Source organism: Pieris napi, chromosome 16, assembly GCF_905475465.1.
Source record: "Pieris napi chromosome 16, ilPieNapi1.2, whole genome shotgun sequence".
Lineage (NCBI taxonomy): Eukaryota > Metazoa > Arthropoda > Insecta > Lepidoptera > Pieridae > Pieris > Pieris napi.
Genome location: NC_062249.1, coordinates 8,343,230 through 8,365,643, shown reverse-complemented (window position 1 = coordinate 8,365,643; position 22,414 = coordinate 8,343,230). Strand labels below are relative to the sequence as shown.

Genomic DNA, 22,414 nt, shown 5'->3' with positions numbered 1-22,414 from the left:
GAAATTATGCATAAAATTTAAATTGGTCTCAAATATTTCTTCTACGATTGCAGTCTGCAGTGGTGAAAGAAAATTAAGCAAAAATACTTAATTTCATAAAATTTAAAAAGCTGAATTGCATCCTCATCCATTCTTTTAATAAATGAGTTTACGGTCGTCACAACCACAGTCCACAACCACATAAAAACATGAGACATGAGTGTAAATTACTGTTTCGTTCATATTTCACAGAAGTCAAGTTGTAACATTTAAGTATAGGAAGTAGGAATGCTCTAAACACCTAAAGACATTAAAGACTAGCATTCTGAGAAGACCGAAACAGGTGCAAATCAGAAGGTCGAGGCTTTCGCATGATATGTATGAACGCCTAGCCAAATTTTTTTCTGAGCGGTGTTAGAGCGGTGTATGGTCTAGTATTATCATGACGAAATACCATAATCATCCTATTTAGAAATTCTAGCAAATTTCTCTTAATTTCTTCCTTCTCATGAGATGATTATTTCTATAATATAGCAAAAGAGATTTGTATCAAGTTTTTATAATAATATATTAAAAAAAGTTTCCCGACCCCCCGTAAAAAATCAATAACATCTTTTATTATATTATATTAGGTGGAAATAAGCTTTTTCACGTATATGATACATCATCATAATATACCAATCTGATTATAATTCACAAAATGTAATTGTATTATTATGTATCTGTTATTTTAGTTCTTATATATAATCTATGAGTAGGAACTAGGAAGAGCGCGCTGCGTGATGTGTGGAGCGCCATTTTGCTTGGTTGGCTAATGCTTCTGCTTACGAAAGACAAAAATTCATTTAAGCTTGCAGAAGCACAAAAATCTTTATTTAAATACAATATTCATAATGATCTAAATATAAGTGTGTGTGGTTGATTTTCAGTGTTATCTAAGTTGTTTATTTTAGAGGAAACATTAAACAATTATACCACCATGTCTGCTCACGAGCAAATGAGGGCAATGTTGGATCAATTAATGGGAACATCACGCAATGGTTTGAAATTTTTATAAATTTTACTTTAACCCTTCTTACAGACTTTAGAAACTATATTTAATAACCTAGACTAAATCGTGCCATTTAAAGGTTCTCTTCTTATGTTTAGGAATTGTAAGGGTTCCGAAAATCAATATTTACAACCCATTATTAGGAATGCTCCACAACACTTCACTATCAATTTTTTACACTATAAAACCTGTAATTGTTCTTATTTGTTTGCTATTATTTCAGGGGAAACTGACAAACATGGTGTGAAGTTCTATGATGATTCTGTATGCAAATCCTTTTTACTCCAGTGCTGCCCTCACGAAATTTTATCATCAACGGTGAGATAATTTTTCATTATAAGTAGTGGGTTTTTGGGGTGTTCAAATTTAATCCTTTTTGTTTTCGTATATATTTGAAATTCAATATAAGCGTCACAATAAATTATAGCTGTTAAGGGTTTTTAAGAAATCAAAAATAAAATTAGGTTTTCATAAAACATGCATACATTAGAATTTTATTTAAAGTGTTTAAGAAATAAAATGGTCTTAATGTGTGCAATTCATTAACAACCACCTTTTGCATAACAATGCTATAGTCCCTCAATTTCTTTTCATTAGAGTGGCTTGTAACTATGGTGAAATATGCTTTTCAGAAAATGCCCAACACTAGTCTTTATTGCTCATCACAATACAGTTTAACAGATGAGGGATAAATTGTATGAGTTAGGCTGTTCTGTAAGTACCAAGATGTACGTATAAAAACATTTCTAGTTAGCTGATTGTATTCATACTGCTATGCAGGTTTAATTTAATGGAACACTAAGCTTAAATTTAAATTTTTAATTTGTCCTTCGGTTTCTATTGCTGCTGTGGTGAGTACATTGTTAAAATCATAAAAATTTAAAGTCGGGGAGGAAATTGCTGATTCAAATTCACCATTGGGTATGTACTGTGCTGTTTACGAGGCTAGAGTAAAAAATATATAAAAGTGTGCATGAAATATCGTACTGCAAGAGAAAAATTATCACTTTCTTAATATCTTAATTACATGAGCAAACTTATATATACATGCCTTATGAATAAAATTAGAAAAATCTCCTAAAATCTTTTTGTTGGTCTTCTTCACATGTTTCTAGCATTTTATTTTAAACAATAAATGCAAAAGCCTAATATATTTAGTATAGGTATTACCTTATTAGGTACATTCAGTTACATATTCTAACCATTTTTCTGTTTATCTATTGTTGGGTCTACATAGGTAGTTAAGAAATTAACGAGGTTGTTTTGCTGAGTTTTGTAAGTATAAAATATAACTAAGTGCCGCCGATAACCATATAGAGGAATTGCTGTGTTGGTGAATTTTGTATGTATTTTTAAATTTATTAGCGTCAATAGGGGTTTGATGTTTTATATTTCTTATAGGTACTACTGGTTATTAGATTCTATGGGTTTTCAACGTTCTTTATAGGCAGGTTTCATACAGTTTTATGGAACAAAATTGTAGTACATTTCTTATTATATTTATTAAGACATGTACATTGATGATTATTTTGTTTTAAATTATATAAGATACATTTACTACATTTATCATTAAATTAACTATAATTAAATGTGGCGCCACGGAAAAAGGATGTACACATAATGTTTAAATAAGAAATTACTTTTACAGAGTAATATTAAAATTTTGGATATTTTATGTTATCCTTGATTGCTCTATGACTTTCTTCTTGTTATCCATAATGATTTAAATTACAGCGCATGGACTTAGGTGAGTGTCCAAAAATACATGACTTGGCTCTCCGCGCCGACTATGAGCTTGCCTCCAAAACCAAAGACTACTACTACGATATTGATGTGAGTATATTTTGATAAATGATTTATATCTTTTATTGATATCCATATATATATATAGCTTTTATGTGTGTGTCAGACATTGATATCCTTTGATGTAAGAATTTAAAAAAATAGACTATCAAATGAAAAAATCCCTTCACCATTAAAATAATAGAATTCTACAATGAACAGGACAATGTTGCACCATTTTAGAGCAAATTTATAATATCCTCTGATTGCCTTAAATTCAAAGTGAAACTTTGGTAAGCATATTTTTGCTTGAATTTTTTATTATGTTTATATATGTGTGATTGTGCAACAAATATCTTATGACTTTTGTATTGTCTGTAGTCTTATATGGTCACATGATTTCCTATAGGCCACAGAACATTTAGAGGCTTTCATACAAGACTGTGACCGTCGAACGACGGCAGCGAAACAACGTTTAGCTGAAACACAAGAGGAGTTGTCAGCAGAGGTGACTGAAAAGGCCAATTCTGTTCACGAATTGGCTGAGCAGATTGGTCAGAAGTTGGCCAGGGCTGAAGCTCTCGGAGAGGAGGGAATGGTTGAAGAAAGTGTCAAATTAATGGGAGAGGTAGGTTTTCAGAATATAATATTGAGTTCAAGGTTATATTTTTAATATTAGAAGTGGTTTCTAAATAGTGCTTTCATCTACACTAATATAATCAAGAGGTAAATATCTTGTTGGCTTTGGCTCTCAAATTACTGGACCGATTTGAATTATTCTCTCGCCTGTAGAATGTTAAAATCTCCAGACTGAGAAAAAATACCAATTATTTGTCAAAATACCAAATCCTATCGCGTACGCTGCGAAAATGATTCACAATAAAGTGATGTTCATCTAAAACCATCAATATCTACGTAAAAGTTCGAGATACCATATGTTTATTACATATTTAAATTCAGCCGTGCGAAGCCAGGGCTGAGTATAGCCCGAGCCGTGCGAAATACTAGCTAGTATTTAATAAAAACCTTGTTCAATCTTGAATTTAATTTTCCTAAGTGTGCGAATAACACTTAAAATTTAAATTGCTGCCAGCCTTGATGGCTGGAAGTCTTCCACAGTCCGTTTCACAAGGCACTTTTTTTTGCGACCTAGCGAACTGTGGAATCGACTCCCGGTGAGGGTCTTACCTTAGACAAACTCCAACTATTATTAAAAACACGTGGCATTTTAATTTACAATTCGTCATTTGAGATTTCAATAAATTATTTTGCATATTTCAATTCTCTTTACGAAATTTTAATTAAAAAAAAAAAAAGAAATGTCTATGAGGTTATTCGCCCTTCTCACTTTCTCTTCAAAAAACATGAAGCATGCGTTCGTTGCATAAATTATGAAAATACATGCAATCTAAGGTCAAGACTTATATAGTTGTAGTGTAACTGGATTATTATTTAATATGAATCAATAAAAACTATATTGTTTATTTGTAATAAATTTAGAATTATATAATTTTTAAATATATAAATTATCAAAACATTATCTTAAACACAACCCATATTACCTAATAGGTTTGAAAAAAAAATATTTTTATATTTATAATTACCTTCAACAGATCGACGAGTTACGTAAACGCAAGGCAGTAGCGGAGCAAGAGTACCGCAATTCGATGCCCGCGTCGTCCTACCAACAGCAGAAGTTGCGTGTGTGCGAAGTGTGCTCCGCGTATCTCGGTATCCATGACAACGACCGACGACTCGCCGACCATTTCGGTGGCAAGTTGCATCTGGGATTTATTACCATTCGGGAGAAGCTGTCAGAGTTAAAGGTCAGTGCTAATATAAGTATTCTTAAAGAAAATATCTTCCAAGACTGGGAGGGTCTTCTTCATATATTTTCTAGCTGCATACATTTCTAATACTACTAAAAATTTAATAAAAGTGAGTAGTAAAAAAAATAAGTTAATAATTCAAGCTGAGTACTATCACTAATATATGTAGTTATAATATCATAATCATATAGTATCATCTCAGAATAAAAGCTATAAATTTGTAAATAAAATATATTTGTAAAATTATTATTATATATCATATAATTACTATCAAATTACCTAAAAAGGCTAATGATAAATAATAGCCCAAAATTTTACATACTTTGTTTTTTATAAGCTAATTAAGCTTTACTTTGATAAATATTTACCATTGCTACACAACACTAAATAATATTTTTACATTAAAAAAAAAATATCGATAATTTTTTATATAGAAAACGGTGGAAAAGCGTCGCGAAGATCGTGGAGCGGAGCGTGAGCGTAGTAGCGGAGGGCGAAGACATTACGTCGGAGGGAGGGAGTTAGATCGACGTGCGCGCAGACACAGGGAGGTGCCACGGGAGAGGAAGGATGAGCGTGAACGCACTGAACGTGATCGCGGAGAACGTGAGCGTGATCGTGGGCGTGACCGCGAAAGAGAGCGAGAAAAGAAGTAATTATTGCATTTTACTGGCTTAAAATTTTTGGGACGCTTAATTTTTATTACAAAAAGGCGTCTAAGGGTGCGTACAGACTTTGTAACATATTATATAACTTGTGTTTTATAACACGTCCACATTATGTAACTGAACTTGAATAACAAATTCAACATTATAACATAAAACAATACTGTACACATTAGAATAACAATGCAATATAACAATGTTATATACCATTTTAAATAACAAAAGAAAAACAAAAAAACGTAAATGCTGGGTTCGTCCTAGCATACATATCAATAACATGTTTTATAACATTCAGTGTTCACATTATCTGAAACATGTTGTATAGCTATGTTATATAGTCTGTACGCACCTTAATAAGTGCGAGTATTAAATCAATATTAAGAATTATTTATCTTGTGTTAAATGGATATAATGTTTTAATTGCATATCCTTACATGAATAATGTTTTGGAAAATACCAGATTTTTCAGAAATAATTATTTATATGTATATTTTATTATGAAATTTGTATCTTGTAGTCCATGCATACTATCCCTTTTAAAATGCGTAACTATATCTTAATTTCAGACGCTCCAGATCTCGCAGTAAGAACAGACGCGAATCGCGTGAGAAGTCTCGCGGTCGGGATCGAGAGGCGCGTCGCAGTCGCTCGAATCGCTCTAATTCACGCGAAAGGCGGAGGGAATAAACTATATAAATAGGTCTATTTTAACAATTATTTAAGTTGCTCCATTTAGTGGTAACAGAAATACAGTGTAAACTCTATATATATAGTCGAATTTTTAATTAGACGAAGTCAACTGACGTTTACGGTGTTGTCAGTTTTTAATGAAATAAAAATAGTGTTGTGACAAAGTAAAAACCCGTGAATTAATCATCGGTGTTGGCACTAGTCACCGCGCCGCGCTTTGTAATAAGACGTCAAAAAACTGATTGTAGTTACATAGTACTAGTACCTAACTTATATCAGAGCACTTTTATACAATTTTGAAATAGAAATAATATTCTTTTATTGATTGAAATGATTGACTATTCACACTCATTGTTCATTCATCTGATTGAATAAGAACTGAACGCATCACTATTACTTTAAATATGGCAACATTATTTTACAAAGTGACATTAGCTACTGTCAGTTGGCTTCGTCTAATTAAAAATACGACTATAGTTGCCGTTGTAGGGTACGAAATGTTACATTGTAAGCACAGGGTAGAACAACCAAAGTCGAGTAAAGGTTTATGGAGTTTGACGTTGCATAGAGTTTGCACTGTAACTGTATAACAGATTTAATTTTATTTTGTAGCTGACTTTGTAAACAATGATGGCATGAAGAGCTTTATGGTTTTTATCACAGTGCGCAAATACCCTAAATATAAATGACAATATGCTTATTTGAACATTTTTAAACGCTTTAGTGAGAATAAATATATAACTAGTTTCAGCCATTCTACACTAGGTATAAGATCTCATAGAGTACACAAAGACATTTAAACATCACGCTACAAATGGTTCAGATATCAAGTTTGTGCTTTAGTGGAATAGAATATCACATTGACATCCTTTTATTTTGCCTAAGCTATAGAAATGTTTAATTTTATGCAAATAAGTTCATTTCTCAGTGCTATTACTATGTTCTTTATTCCCATATATATGTTCCAACTTTCACAAATAGTTAGCTTGTACTAAATCTTGCTTAATTTAAAGAAATGCGTTGATTTATTCGCTCTGCCAAGTTTGACAAAGTATCAATAATAAGACGTGTACAGCATATATTTGAATGATGACTTTTTAATGCGGTTTTTGGCACAAAACAGATGTTTTATACTAATATTACACGTATTAAGCGTTAAAAGTTTGTCAAACTAATTAAATAAGATTAAGGCACTAATTGATAGCCAACCCAATGACCAGGGGCAGGGGTTTCGAACTTGAATAAAGCTAAGTTTATTCTCTATGAAATATATTAGAAGACTGTTGAATTGTATTTTCATTGCACATTTCAATGTGTTAGTCTTAATTTTGGTAAAGTGAGAAAAAAATATTTCCGAGGATTTACTAAATTTATTGTAAAACAGAGTACTGAAAATATTTATTTAATATAATTTGTTTCAATAGAAAAAATATAATAAATAACTGATCTTCTCCTCTATTAAAAGTTATCTTTAAACTTGTCAACTTTATGGGTTCTTTAATATATTATTTTACTTTTGTAAATTCTGCACTGACATTAGTATGCATGTAACCAAATCTTATACTTTCATTTATGATATTGCCATCACAATTTTGTGACGCGAGGTAAGCCAGTCTGTTACTGTTAATTAGTTTATGATATCTTTGTGTTAAAATAAAATTATAAAAATATAAATTTGTGTTTTTTATACCTCAGAATATCCTCTTTTTCTAAATTCATCGTGGAGAGTGAGTTCATTCTTTAAATTATACTTGATTGTTAATACTCACTACTTGGCCTCCGAAACGAGATAATTCCGGTAATGAGCCACCTTCCGTTAATTGATGGCTTACAGCTGCAGCAGGTCCTCCACTCAATCCAGTGGTACCAAGATAACACCCGATCTTGACCAGTAACTTCTCTTTCATGGTTAGCGTAGCGTAGAGTTTAGGTGTTTTAAAGAGCCACATTTCCATCACATGTACAAGATTTTTTGCACAATTTTTAAATCGATATTCCGATCTTATGCACCTGTAGTGTTCGTCGATAATCCTAGACTATTTTGTTAATTAGTCCAGCAGTTTCTGAAATTAGTGCTTTTAACCAAAGAGATTTAAAGAATAAAGGCCCATTTACATGATGCCATTTTCTTGTACATACCAGAGCAATAATTGAATGCAATAAATGAAGCGCAATAATTGCCGTTCAAGAATTGTATGCACCTGTTTACACTTAAAAACTTGAATGCAATTATTGTATTCAAGTATTGACAAGGAAATAATTGCACATGCCTTTGTTTACACCAATGCAACTATTTTAAGGAGATTATTGCTTTCAAGTTTTGACTTGTCTAAACACAGGCTTGTACGTGCGTATACCATTTAATGGCGCTTTCGTGCAAGTATTGCACGTATTTGCATTGACAAATTTTTCATTCAAGTCTTAAATATTTTAGAAGAGTATTGGAGTTTGAATATGTAAATATTAATGTAATAAAGGCAGGTAACACTTGTCACATGTAAAGAAAAAGTTTTAGTTTAGAATATAAAGAATACCTGTTTGAATTTTATATAAAAAGATAGTTTCTGTTTTTTGTTTTTAGTACTTCTATTCTACACGCAGATAGTGTAACATCTTTGGCTCTTTATAAACATAAATTATTGTTTTTTTTTAAAATAGACCCTCACCACCAGAGCTCAGTCTTCTTAAAATATTAGAACCATCCAACAGAGAGAGTATGAATATGAGTAAAAAGGTGTTTAAATTCAGTTCTGCTGATATAATAAAGTTCATTGAGATTTATCGCAGTCATGAGTGTTTATGGGATACCGAAAATGTAAATTATAAGAACCGATGCACGTAATGCTGCGCTAGCAGGAATTTGAAGTTGACGGTTTCGGACTGAAGGAAATAACAAACAAAATAAAAAAATTATTTTTTAATTTATTTAATTTTTATTTAATTTAATTTAACACACCCTCACTCACTGCACTCATGTTTGCAAATGAAGAGATAATTGTGTACAAGAATTGCGTAAGAAATTATTGTACGTGCTGTTTACATCAATAATAGTTTTGAAAGGAAACTTTTCCCATTGATCAAGAATGTTACGTTTTGTTTAGACTATGCAATTCATTTATTGCGTTGATATAATTGTATGCTACAGGCAAGAAAATGGCATCGTGTAAATGGGCCTTAAGAGTTTAAGTACAAGTGGCTAAATGGTCGCCCCATCATGGAAATCTATAGTCGTATTTTTAATTAGACGAAGCCAACTGACAGTAGCTAATGTCACTTTGTAAAATAATGTTGCCATATTTAAAGTAATAGTGATGCGTTCAGATCTTGTTCAATCAGATAAATGAACAATGAGTGTGAATAGTCAATCATTTCAAACAATAAAAGAATATTATTTCTATTTCAAAATTGTATAAAACTGCTCTGATAAAAGTTAGGTACTAGTACTACAATCAGTTTTTTGACGTCTTATTACAAAGCGCGGCGCGGCGACTAGTGCCATCACCGATCATTAATTCAGGGGTTTTTCTTTGTCACAACACTATTTTTATTTCATTAAAAACTGACAACACCGTAAACGTCAGTTGATATCGTCTAATTAAAAATTCGACTATACGTATATATAGGGGTAACAAAATAAAACTTCACTTTGCATTTTATGCTACTTTTAATTCATTTTAAGAGCTAACTATGGCAAAGATAAACTATAACCATTCCAAACCATAACATGTTCAACCCAGAGATTCTTAATAAATCACTTAAATATTGTAAGTATATATATACGGAAAGCAATATGTTTGCTGAAACCTTTCGATTAAACAGCTTTCTATATTGGCTTATTTATTTCGGTATCAATTAACACCAGAACTTTAAGTAAACTATTAAGTAGGAAAATGTATTGCACTGCTATTATGTAATGTATAGTGTACTGCTATTATGTCTTGTACACGCTATAATTCACTCAATAATTGTGATATAATATTATGCATTTAAATCATTGCATTTCGTTGTTACAAATTATGTGTAGATTAAGGATCTTCAAAATTTGGTTACTACTGTAACACGTAATCTTTATATTATATACACGCAATTATTAATATTTATTAGAATAGATACATATTCTGTCAAGTCTTAAAAGTTCTATTAGAATACGCATATATCATAGAATATAGTAACATTAGCACCCATATAAAATAATTTGATAAGTACAGTAAAAATGATATAAAAATGAGATTAACGCAACATTGAGATCAAACTTAAAACAAGATTTGAATGGCATTGTAAGCGTATTTATAAAGTATAAGAAAAAGAAAATCCAGCTTGAAGGACCAAAACATTGTTATATACACATAGCCTCTTATGAATACTTCCACTACCGTGCTAACTACAAAATGCTACATTCCAAATAACTTGGACGCAATTGAACTATTACAACTATTATAATATTAATGTGGCACTACGAGTCAAGTTTTTGAAGTTATACTTCTTTAGGCGCGTTATGAAAAATTTATGAGTGTGAAATTTTACTATGCGCGCGCACCGTGACTCAAAATTAACAGAATGAAGTTGTCCACGGAAGATGCTACGGCATTGGACATAATTTAAAAACAACATTCGAATAATAATATAATTTATGTTACACTTAATGTAAGAGAATAATAATAAATATTTATTTATTTAATTTTTCATGTAAACTGAACTTTATTGACTAAAATGACTTCTTTTCAAGTCTTTGATTATTTAATTACATATAAGTAATTATTTGCATGCAATCAAAAACTATTTTTAATAATGCCAAAGAAGTATAACTTCTTACGCGCGTACATAAGTGCACGCACCCTTTTTATTTTATAATTATTTTTAATTGATAATTTCCGAAACATGAAGGTTTAAAAATAATACATGTCTAAAACATTTAAATAAAAAAACGCTTTCGGGGCACAATGTAAAATTAACAAAACGCACTCCTGCTAATTCTGAATAGATATATAATATGCCCAATGGGGGTCAGTCGAAACATTAACAGTCACAAATAGTGTCAGACAGTTATTATTAGGCCATTTTGACACTCAAAAGACGTTTAAATGTATAAGGAATTCTTATGCTCATAACTTACTATTTATTATTTTAATGATATTTTATTAAGTTTAATCATGAGCACTAAGGTCCATATTCTAAAACGTATGTCAAGTCACAAGTCTTGAGCGCTGTCATATATGTCAAACTTCATACATAATAAATGGATGGACAGCTCCTAAAACTAGAAAGTTCTAGAATTCGGAGCTAAGACTATCATTCCTAGTCAAAAAACGTGTGAGTGTGAGGTGTTGATCTTGATTAGCGTTTTAGAATACTGCCTGTGGTTTTTATAAAGAAAATCCCTTATTAGGCCCGTATCATAAAGTTTTAGATTATTAATATTCTGTCAATGTTTGACGTTTACGTATATTTTTAAATACAGTCTGTATTTGTGTTATTTAATTTTGATTTTATGCAGTTTCAGCTTAAAACCTAACATTTCAGAGAGAACTCCTGATAATGCGGATAGAATCACTACCTTCGTTATTGTGTATAAATAGTGGTTCGCGCATATTCCAGATATTTTGTAGGGAGAGTCTAGTTCCTGAAAAAAAATGGCAGCATATTTATAATGTAGAATTAAAATGTTCGTTAACAAGTTCAGCAGTAAAAACTATACTGCTGACCATGTTAACGAACTCTTATTACCCATCAGATAAAATAAAAAATAAAATATGTTTATTATGGAACATAAGATACATGTATCACTTATTCCACGTCATTAAATTTCAATTTGTAGGCATCCCTACTCATCGGCAAAGAAGACAGAGGGTGTAGGCCGAGAGAAAAAGCCGGCGTAAAAAACTCTCGGTACTCTTTTAAAATATCAAATCATCAAATAACACTTATTTTAAAACAAATATCGCAAATTAATTAGAGGTAGCCTGTCTAGCACTAGTCCCAGGCCCTTTTATCAACTAGATAATCGTTGACTTTATAGTAAGCCTTTTTACACAGCTTTTCTTTAATACATTTCTTAAATTTATTGAAAGGCAGAGATAAAAGAGCCTCTGGGATTTTATTAAAGAAGAGTATCCCTTTCCCCAAAAAAGAATTACTAACTTTGGATAGTCTAGTACGGGGAAATTGCAGCCTGCGTTTGTTCCGTGTATTAACATTGTGCGATATAAAATATGTACCTAAATATTTATTTTTCTAACCACTATAAAAATCATTAGTAAGAAATATTGTATCTGTAGCAGTTTCAGACTAGAAAAGAAAATTTTAGTCATTTATATACATAGAGGATCACGAAAAGTGATTTTATCTATTTTTTTTACTTTTAATAGAAACTCTACTATTTATTATATATATATACTTTGAATCGTTTGAGCGAAAATCTATTTTGTTTCTATGATTAGGAAACAACACAGTTAAAAAAACACACCCAAACAAGTCGAAAAAAAAATTCATAGGAAAACAAATGTTATCAATTAATTTTAGCAGCACTTTCGTTCTTAAAACTAATCCGTTTATGAAAAAATATATTTGTTTACGAACTGCTGATCAAACAAAATGGATTTTCTACTCACTTTCAGCAAATCCGCGGCCAATTTTAGCACATTATTTGCCACCGTAAGTTGTTCTTTACTTTCTGGTCTCTGCTCTATGGCTAAATGTAGGTTTATCTGTTCTGTCAAAATCGCTGACAGGCAACCCCGGTATTTCTTATTGACATTACTGCCAAGTGTCAAAAGTCGTAATAAATACACTCCAAGGCAACCACTCCAGACCATTGCTTCGAGGAGCCAACCTCTCTCTAAAGTCACTGAATCCTGGAATATTAAGAGTTTATTTATTTCACTTATATATTTATCTGTGAAAAGTTAATACAAAAAAATAACGCACTTATGTAAATTTTGTGATATGTTTGCATTTATATCTGTTTTATTATTTGAATAATCTATGTAGTGAAATTCCATAAAAACAAATAATTACCCTTAATAATTGTGCGCTGACGCAGGCCAATAGAGTGAGCGTTATAACGAAAGCTGCGGAAACTATAACGTCCACTGATCTTTGGGGACCGCGTCGCTGTAAATGAACATGCTATGAGATATTTTTAATTATTTTATTTTATAAAATTTAGACATGGCCTTTTTTATGATTCGAAAATTTTTAGGTCAAATTTCATAAGCACGCTCACAAATTGCACGCTCAACTTAGAAAAGTCCCACATCTAACATATGAAGAGCTAGAATTAATTATACAAGTATTAAACGCTTAAAGTTTAACCAGATACCGACATATTTAACACTACATAACGCGTCTTAGAGAAAAATTATCCATCAAATTTCCGTTTAACGAGTTTTGAATTTATTTAGTGATAAGTAATTCTCTAATTTTGCTTGGGAGTTTGTTGTAAAAACGAATACAATTTCCATATAAGGAGTGGTTTATCTTCTGGAGCCTGGTGTGTCATACGCTTAGATTAGTTCTCTTTTGAGTATTGTATAGGTGAAAGTCACTATTTGTTTTAAAATCGTTTATTTTTTTATACATACAACAAGGCTTCATGAATATATTGACCAGATAGTGTGATAAATTGAATGGTCATATATATATATTTTTTTTTTTTTTTAAATTAACCATACCCGTAAATAAGACCTAGTCGAGAGCCAAGTCTTGATATTCCTAACTGTGTTCAAACGGAAGTGTGGTAACTCCGACTTCCGGGCGCGCCTAGCGGATGTCAAATGTGAGAACAGTTTTGCGTACAAAAAACGTTGTTTGTACGCGCGCTCTGCTACCGCCAATAGAAAGAAGACTAGTCCACTAAGAGTGAATCGGAGAACGCAGGAGAGGACGTTTGTTGATATTTCCCTGAAAAGTAAGGAATATTTAACATTAACATTATTAGTTAAATTCTGATTTACTGACGAATTTTAGAAGTTGTACAGCCGGGCGCCGAACGTTCGCGAGCGAGATGGGAATAAGACAATCTACAAATAAAAAGAAATAGAATATGCGTGAAGTTAGCAGCTATGCCAAGAATTTTGAATGACCATAATGACCTTTGTAGTACCTTTTAAACAAATAAAGGAGATTTTCACAAAGACCTATTGTTACTTAGTTAAAAGGTTATGAAACATACCTAGTTATTAAATTGAATGAATAATATAATAAAATAATAAATAATAATTATTATTAATATTAATTATTAATTAATAATTGAATAATATACTAATATTAAATTATTAACGTTAAATTTTTATTGTTTAATATTTAAAAAAAATAAAGAAAGCCAAAGAAGTATAAATTCTTACGCGCGTACATAAATACACGACCCTTTTTTTTCTTATATCTCTTTTCTCTAACAGTATTTTCATGAATATTCAGTTGCCTTCAAAAACCGCTTTCCTTTGGATGGATGACGTTTGACACGTGGCAGTAATGTCAAAAATTACATAAGTCACCTGTCTTGACTGAACAGATAAACATATAGACTACAGAACAAAGACTAAACCGAAAAAATACATAGATGGAATTGTAAGTCGCCAGCAATAATTACCAAAAGCTGTCCCCAAAAGCACCATTAAAAGCGTTGAGCGGTGATCCCTGAGTATAGTTTCCAATGATGGAGGAAAAACTTAATAAAGACAGCGATTGGAGTTCCTCTTCTGTCCGTGTATCCTGTTCTATTGCCATCTAAAATGATATTACATACATTACATACATATCATACATTATAGTGCATTGAGAATTGAAATTCAAACGAAGGTTGCCATACATTTCTGGCTCTCTAGAAAACTACATTAGTAATATGAATTTTTATGAATCAAATTATAAAAGCTTTTAAAGCTTGCCACATGTGAAAATTAGTTTCCTTTCTTTGCCACAGTCTGACCTACACTTAATAGATTGTGTAGTCAACACAAATAATTCTATGTTTGTTTTTTATAGAATAGGGGGCAAACGGGCCCATCTGATGTTAAGTAAAACCGCCTGCCCATGGACACTCTCAAAGCCAGAGCTCGCGAGTGCGTCGCCGGCCTTTTAAGAATTAGTACGCTCTTTTCTTGACGCACCCTAAGTAATATTGGTTCGGAAATACTTCAGTAGGCAGCTGGTTCCACATAGTGGTGATTTGCGGCAAAAACTTCCTTAAAAACGCTCAGTTGTGCACAATAGTTTAAAAAACGCCCAAAGATTTTTCATATAAAAATATTGTTAATATTCAATTGCCTTAACTTAAAACAAACAATGCATAAGATCGAAGAGAATAACTTGTATAAACGATTGTGTAACTTAAAGAAGCAAATTGTTTTTAAAATAAACCATTGAATTTTGAGAAGAAATCCGATAATATATTTTTTAAACAAATTTTACCTGTATAAGCCGCATAACCGGCGAGTTAAAGGCAACAATAGCGGCCATAATAAGTCCAGAGTAGAGACACCCGTCCACCATTGCCCGTTCTGCTCGCGCCACCACGTACCAACTTATGTCTACCGCTGATAACTCTGCCCTTAGAGTGGATCCACGTTCCCACATTGTACATTTCACTGAAAATCAGATAAATTAATAAGGGGCTTATAAACGAACTATAATCTATATAAATAAAATAAATTAAATAATATAAACATTTTGTCATAATTAGTTTCGTCACATTGAAAAAAAAAATACATATATATTATTTGCAATAAGACTATGCAATAAAATATCGTAATGTAAGAGTTTGCGTGTTACAAGTTTGGACATGTACTATTAACTAAAAATACTTAAAAAACCAAATCAATAGAAAATCTTATAATTCTGGCTAAATAATAAATTTTTTGACTACGTGAGTATTTGCCATTGTTTTGGAACAGCATCAAAATATTTTTTCCATAAGAGGACCGACAGTTGGTCATTAGTTAAGCGTTACCCAAAAGTCTATATCAGAGAAAAGTAATGTAAAAGAATGTATTAGGCAAAAAGTCAGATGTTTAACTTGTTTTTATTTACATCTAATATATTAAATTCTCGCGTCACAATGTTCGTTCCCATACACCTCCAAAACGGCTCCACCGATTCTTATGATTTTTTTTATGCATATTCAGTAAGTCTGCGAATCGGCTACTATCTATCTTTCAAACCCCAAAATTTTTTTTAGATAAATTTATTTTTTATGATACAGCATACAAAAATACATACAACCCTTAATTTTCACCACTTTACGATCAACCCCTATTTTTATTTGTTAATTAAAATTTTATAACTAAACTCTGAGGTTTATATAGAGAAAACTTCACAGAAAAACACAGAGTCTTATTCCAGTAACAAACAGTCTCTGGGGTAGCATAGGAAAATGTTCCATGTTGGTATGTACTAAAATGTGGGTACATTAAGAACAAACGAAGTTCGCGGGGACAGCTAGTTTAATATTAAAGTTGTCGGTACCTGTGTCGCTAGATGGATCTAGTATTGCAAAAGGATCCCACGAGCAATCAGCTGTGTAATGGAAACCGACACCTGGATGACCGCCCTCCGATTGAGATCCGTAACTACTTTCTTCGCCTAGAAGAAAACAAATCAAACTGACTATGGAATTAAAATTGTATGGAGATTTTAGACAATCATGGCATTAATATAATTTATATGTAATTTTTAAATACGGCTTAAAAAGTCTAAGTTCCGGTCCATCAGGGAGCGTTCAAGTATTACGTCACTCAATTTTTGGAGATTATTGAGCCCCCCTCCCATGAAACGCGCCGTAACGTTTCTCTATAACCTAAGTACAGTAAACGTTTCGTGACCACCTAGTGACTCTTTATGCCTAAAAGTTACCATTGTGTGGTGGTAAAGTACTGCAAAGTCGAAAATAATATTAACAATAACTCGTAATTCAATCCCCCCTCGCATCCTAACGTTTAATAAAAGGACCCCCCCCCCAAAATTCGTTACGTAATACTTGAACGCTCCCTTATCTAAATGTCTAACCCAATTAGGATTTATTTTTTTAATGACCTTAGTGCTAAATGTGCACTTTACATGAAATGGTTAGAAAGTGAATGAAACCGACCTCATTGAGTTAAAGGTGTAAGCCTACTTGGGAAACGTGCAAGTACGTTGTGTATGCCTATTTTCAGTTTCAAAAATCAGAATTTATCATAGTGGTTTTCATTTACACAATAACGGTGCGGGTAAAATAAATACACTGTTATAACTACTTTAGAAAATCAATAAGAGTAGTATCCGAAATAAAAATTCTAAGACAAAATAGATTCCATTATTCGGAACTTACAAAAAAAGGAAGAACAAAAATGTCTTACTGTTAGTAATTTGGCCCACCCAATCGGACATGGTATGGTGCGAAGGCAGAGCGATTGATGGGGCGGAAGCAGAACATTCCCCATCAGATGATGACGACTGGTAATTTTCTATTTTCTAAACAAACCACTCAAGTCAATTACAAAAAATTATGAAATCTATTACTATTATAATGAATCTTTGGAAATATTATATTTGTCAACCTTTTGGTCGAATTGATATAAAGAGTTATCAATCTAGTTTTTTAGATGACGTGGAATTTTGGCTCGATTATTTTAGAATTAGTTCAATAATTTGAGGCCTAGATTGCCTCCTTGTAATAATAATCCAAAAGTGTGTGTGATGAAATCACCAAAACCAAACCAAAATACAGTAGAACCCGTTTAATACGATTTCTCGCGTAATACGCCACTTGACGCCAGTGTCTGCAACTTGAGACATATTTTCATACATTTCTTAACGCTTGAAGAACGTTGGAAGAAGAAGAACCCGAGATACTGCAGGGTTTTCTTGGATATTCTTCCATTGATGACAATGTAGCACCGTACGAAATTCAATCAATTGAAGATCTTATTGAGTGATAACACACAAAACGAGGCCCTAAGTGATAATGATTAAGACGAAGATGAGTCAACTTTGGTTTTGTCAAACGCTCAGGTATTATCAGCTGTTAATGATTTAAGACGCTATGTAGCTAGCTTCTTTGAATCAAAGCGAAGACGCACTGCAAAAGTTGAATTATGTTGAAAATCTTTTAATTGCTAATGCATAAAAATCTTTTGTTCAAACCAAAATAAGCGATTATTTTAAATAATGTAATTATAATTACACTACGTATTGAATGTCATTTATAAATGTATTATGTAATAACTATATATACCAAAATTAGAACATAATACAGAATAATAATATGTAGTACGTATTATTTTCCATATCCCGCATAATACGCTTTCTCGCTTAAGACGTGTTTTTGGGACCTGAGAAATCGTCTTAAGCGGGTTTTACTGTAGTATCAAAATCGGTATTCGTAATATCAGACAACGTTGTTTTCAAAATATTTCCAGTTAACAAAACAGATAATATTTATAAAAGTCGTAATATGATAGATTTCGTTTGTCAATTGAAATTCCACGCCACCTGATATAGCCTTTTTATAAACGGATCAAGAGTATTCGTGAAACATCAATTAAAACTTATTCCAAATATCTATAAATTTTTAAACTAAGGGAGCGTTCAAGTCCCCCCCCCCATGTAACTCGCCGTAACGTTTTTCAGTACCCAAGTATAGAACTGTTCCCAAGTCTAGTAAAACGTTTCGTGACCACCTAGTGACTCTTTAGTTACTATTATGTGGTGTAAGTAGAAAATAATATTAACAATAACGCGTTATTCAAACCCCGCCCCGCATCGTAACGTTTTACAAAAGGAAAAAAAAATCGTTACGTAATACTTGAACGCTCCCTAATGCAAAAACATGCTTTCACACAAATCTACCTGTAAAATCTTGGTCAAGTCCCGTATGTACCTATTACATTAAAAAGTATAAAAGAAAATAAATAGGCAAGATGTAAAACGTCACATTTATTCTTCATTACCTTTTTATCTTTCATTCTTGCAAACTTTTCGTCACAAGACATCGCTATTTTATCCTTGGACCAGGATTTTCTAAATCGCACACTCACTCTCTTCCCAGTATTAGGACTACTTGTGACAGCATTATCAGAATCTGGATCAATTGTTTTCTCTTCTAAATTTTTACCCTTATCACTATCGTTAGCAATATTATTTAAATCTTTCTTTGTTATAGGTTCCTGTTTTTCTTCAATAACTTTTTTAACTTTTTGATTTTCCGGTTTATCACCCTCACTAGAATTGTAGCCATTAAGGCTTTCAAAGCCGTCATCCCCATCAGCAAATGTTGGTCTCGGCTCATTTTGTTGATTTTGGCGAATATTAAATATTTCTAAGTATTTCCTTGTTAGTATGTTCGGTTTATATGATGTGCTGGGACTGACGACAATGGGTTGATTAAGAGGAACTGTTGGGTCACGTTTCTTCCATGCCATATAGTCTTCATCGTCAGAATCTTTAGCTTTCTTTGGTAATTTATCTTTAATCACAGGTAGGAGATCATTTGGACTGTCTTTTGTTTCTTTTCTTCTCTTTCTGAAAATTAATACCTTGGTAGAGAGTTTAATGTTAGTAAATCAAACAAAGTAAATTAAGATGGAATACTCATCCTCATCTTCTGTATCACCAAAAAATTATCACTAAGACTCTAGACGCAAAGAAGAATAGGCATATCATAATTGTTATAACATTATATGAAACTTATTTTAGCGATTAATGCAATGCTGCCACATTAAGAAATTGTTTTTTTTTATTATTAGTAATTATTTGCACTATTCATTTTTAAAAACAATTTGTGTTAAAAAATCTACCTAAGTTAATAAAAAAAATAGCAATAATCTATAAAGTAATACCTTTGGCCTACATCAGCAATATCAGATCTTGACAAGCGTCGTCGAAATTTGGCTGGTTTGGTGAGAGGAGTTTTACTATGGCTTGAAGTAGCTCCACTCTCTGCTGAGGCAACACCACTCCCTCCATCACAGTCTGATCGAGATCGTCTTCAATATTCAGACATAACTTTAAAGATACTTATATTTCCACACACGCAAATAAAGCAAGAAATATAAATAAATAAATCATAAAAAGTTTTAAATTTAAATTAAACATTAATTATAGAATTTTAAAAAGCATATTTAATTCATATATAAACATCTTAACTCCAATAAATATTACAATTAAAGACCATTGATGTTTTCTGTTTCAAACAAGTAATCTTAAGTTAAATATTATCAAGTCTTTCTCTTAAATTATGAAATTGTATACACAAATACCTAAAATATCGCGGTAATTTTCTTCTATAAGTTGACCTTGGTCTAACTCTAGCTAATTCCATCTCTGTTGTGCATACTATTTGTGAATGTACCATACTTAGTACTACCATCAAAACCATTGGCACTATCCAGCAATTTGACTGAAATAGTATAATTTCCTTGTTAGGTAGTGGCATATTTTTATGAATTGCTAGTTAGAAAGGACTTCAGTATTATAATATATTATATTGCATGTAATGTAAGTGTAAAAAAATGTAATTATTGAAGTGAAATTTAGGTTTCTGTTAATATGTATGGTAATTTGTTATGTTATAAGTAACACAAATGACTCTATAAATAAAAACAATTACTACTATAAAATAAATAGCAGTACTTCGCATACTTACATCTAACTCAACAGAAGCTGGTGCAATAAAGTTTATTATTATATTGACAACTTGGAGGAACCATAGAGAAAGGAGAAATTTTGCACATGCAGGTGAAGTCTGTTGAGCCCACCATTGATATAGGGCTGGCAAGAATACAAGTCGAACCAATGCAAACCATACTACACGGCGCATACCAAGAGTAGGCTTTGCTTTAGGAAATGATGAGCCTGTAACAAATTACTTAATAATAATAACTGAATAACTTAACTATTAATTAAGTTTAATTACTGTACATACAATATAATTAGGAAATATATATATAATTGCATTTTAATGTCTAGTGGCACAGGTGGAATAAGATTGTAATATCATTATTTAATTAGTTTTTAATTAAAAAATATAAAATTGTAATAGTTTTATTATATATTTTTATTTTATTCCATACTTTGGTTTCCTTAATTATGTCTTAGAAAACCTATTATTTTACCAGTTCATTTGTATTATAACTGTTTAAATTTTGAGACTTTACCAATTTTTTTAATAATTTTTCTTTAATGAATAATATGTGAAGTACACATAATGTTATACACATTGCGTAAACAACAGGACTAAGTTACTATTATACATTATATTTATAACTCACCTCTAACTAAATCAACATCTATTAAATAAGATCGTGCATGTGATGATGAATCTATTATGCGGCGACGGTAAGTGCCTCTCATCAGCAACTGCTCTACCATAGTCTCCCATTCTTCTTTATCATAAGAACTTATTTTTTTCTGATACCTAATGAAGTTAATAATATTGTACAATGTATGTTTTGACCTACTGTAGTGAAGATCTTTAGCCTGTTTATTAATTACAATAATCTAATAGTGGTAGAGAAAATTTATAAATTCCTTTGTATTCATTTCATTTTGAGGTGGATCTTTTTTAGATTCAGCACATTGTTAATTACTAATTACATATTGTCTGAAGAAGTCTGCTTCACAGCTTCATAGTTTATAATTAAAATATGCTTACCAAGCTGTAAGTTGCTTCATGACTATTTTCAACACATTAAGAATAATCAGTTACAATAAATACAAGCTCACTTTTATTTCTTTAACATATTTATCACAGGCCAAGGCTTTTGAAACTATCACACTGGCAAGTGGCAACAGAAGAATTATTCCAACTGTAAGCAAATATTTAAAACATCAATTGGATATTTGGGTCAACCTTTAAAATTAAATTAATAGAGTAGTAGATAAAGTAGTGCTACTGGTAACAATCTGCTATCCCTTTGTTATGTTCACCAATATACGCTGCTCACCGGTTAATTGACTCGTGAGTTTAGCTTCAAAAGGTAAAAACTATAACAATTAATTGTTTACAGTTATATCGGACGAAAAAGTATTCTGTATCATTGCTATATTTTTTTATCAGACGCATGAATTTTTTTCCGATGGAATACTTAGTGAGGCTTTAACAATCAATTATGTGAATATTAAAACTGTAAGTTTCTATTTTCTAATAAGCAATCACTTCTTTTGTTTGCAAACGACAAATTGTTAATGGTGCTAGAACATGACAAACATCGATATTTGACAATATAGTCCCTGCGAGTAAATTGTCAAAACCATTAGACTCCTTATCACCACTACGTTACTTTAGAATTTAGATGATGATGATATTAATTTATCCCTAATAGGAAAGGCACCTACGTTACTTAGGTTAAATTTTCGGGAAGTAAGTATAAAGAATTTTGTACGTAGTATAAAAAAATAATAAGGTAGGGTTGTTTCTTTTTAGACGTCTACGGACTATAGGTATT

The 22,414-nt window shown here is 31.6% G+C and overlaps 2 protein-coding genes across 7 annotated transcripts; one reads left to right on the top strand and one right to left on the bottom strand.

Moving 5' to 3' along the window:
* The first annotated feature begins 742 nt into the window (after nt 1–742).
* On the top strand, nt 743–7,666 carry LOC125057568 (putative RNA-binding protein Luc7-like 2). Of its 5 annotated transcripts, none has more exons than XR_007118218.1 (8): nt 743–1,019; nt 1,254–1,348; nt 2,765–2,863; nt 3,222–3,440; nt 4,426–4,638; nt 5,076–5,293; nt 5,873–6,072; nt 6,469–7,666. XR_007118218.1 is itself a non-coding variant. In XM_047661343.1 (8 exons), exons 3-8 carry the CDS (start codon nt 1,712–1,714, stop codon nt 5,991–5,993), a joined length of 903 nt encoding a protein of 300 aa, XP_047517299.1. In that variant the 5' UTR covers nt 971–1,019; nt 1,254–1,348; nt 1,663–1,711; the 3' UTR covers nt 5,994–6,217. The 5 variants fall into 5 exon arrangements, 4 of the variants coding, with proteins under 4 accessions (XP_047517298.1, XP_047517299.1, XP_047517300.1 ...); XM_047661343.1 differs by lacking the exon at nt 6,469–7,666 and adding an exon at nt 1,663–1,744 and having other exon boundaries at nt 971–1,019; nt 5,873–6,217; XM_047661344.1 differs by lacking the exon at nt 6,469–7,666 and adding an exon at nt 1,663–1,758 and having other exon boundaries at nt 971–1,019; nt 5,873–6,217.
* A 3,217-nt stretch (nt 7,667–10,883) lies between these two features.
* Nucleotides 10,884–21,751, bottom strand: LOC125057285 (protein PHTF2). 2 transcript variants are annotated; one of them, XM_047660888.1, is made up of 14 exons: nt 21,622–21,751; nt 21,239–21,384; nt 20,614–20,822; nt 20,228–20,367; nt 19,808–19,954; nt 18,920–19,490; nt 17,327–17,441; nt 16,455–16,571; nt 15,402–15,577; nt 14,584–14,720; nt 13,667–13,895; nt 13,011–13,106; nt 12,605–12,847; nt 10,884–11,616 (listed from the first exon to the last, which is right to left on the bottom strand). In XM_047660888.1, exons 1-14 carry the CDS (start codon nt 21,639–21,641, stop codon nt 11,467–11,469), a joined length of 2,496 nt encoding a protein of 831 aa, XP_047516844.1. In that variant the 5' UTR covers nt 21,642–21,751; the 3' UTR covers nt 10,884–11,466. The 2 variants fall into 2 exon arrangements, with proteins under 2 accessions (XP_047516844.1, XP_047516845.1); XM_047660889.1 differs by having other exon boundaries at nt 21,693–21,736.
* Between the last annotated feature and the right edge of the window lie 663 nt (nt 21,752–22,414).

What these genes read in the sequence shown, in the direction of transcription:
- LOC125057568 (XM_047661342.1), top strand. Translation starts at nt 959, where the DNA reads ATGTCTGCTCACGAGCAAATGAGGGCAATGTTGGATCAATTAATGGGA. An exon ending in AATGGGAACATCACGCAATG is followed by an intron (nt 1,020 to 1,253) that starts GTTTGAAATTTT and finishes CTATTATTTCAG; the next exon opens with GGGAAACTGACAAACATGGT. An exon ending in ACTACTACTACGATATTGAT is followed by an intron (nt 2,864 to 3,221) that starts GTGAGTATATTT and finishes GATTTCCTATAG; the next exon opens with GCCACAGAACATTTAGAGGC.
- LOC125057285 (XM_047660888.1), bottom strand. Translation starts at nt 21,641, where the DNA reads ATGAAGCAACTTACAGCTTG. An exon ending in CAGCTTCTGTTGAGTTAGAT is followed by an intron (nt 20,368 to 20,613) that starts GTAAGTATGCGA and finishes ATACTATTTCAG; the next exon opens with TCAAATTGCTGGATAGTGCC. An exon ending in AGATCCATCTAGCGACACAG is followed by an intron (nt 15,578 to 16,454) that starts GTACCGACAACT and finishes TCTGATTTTCAG; the next exon opens with TGAAATGTACAATGTGGGAA.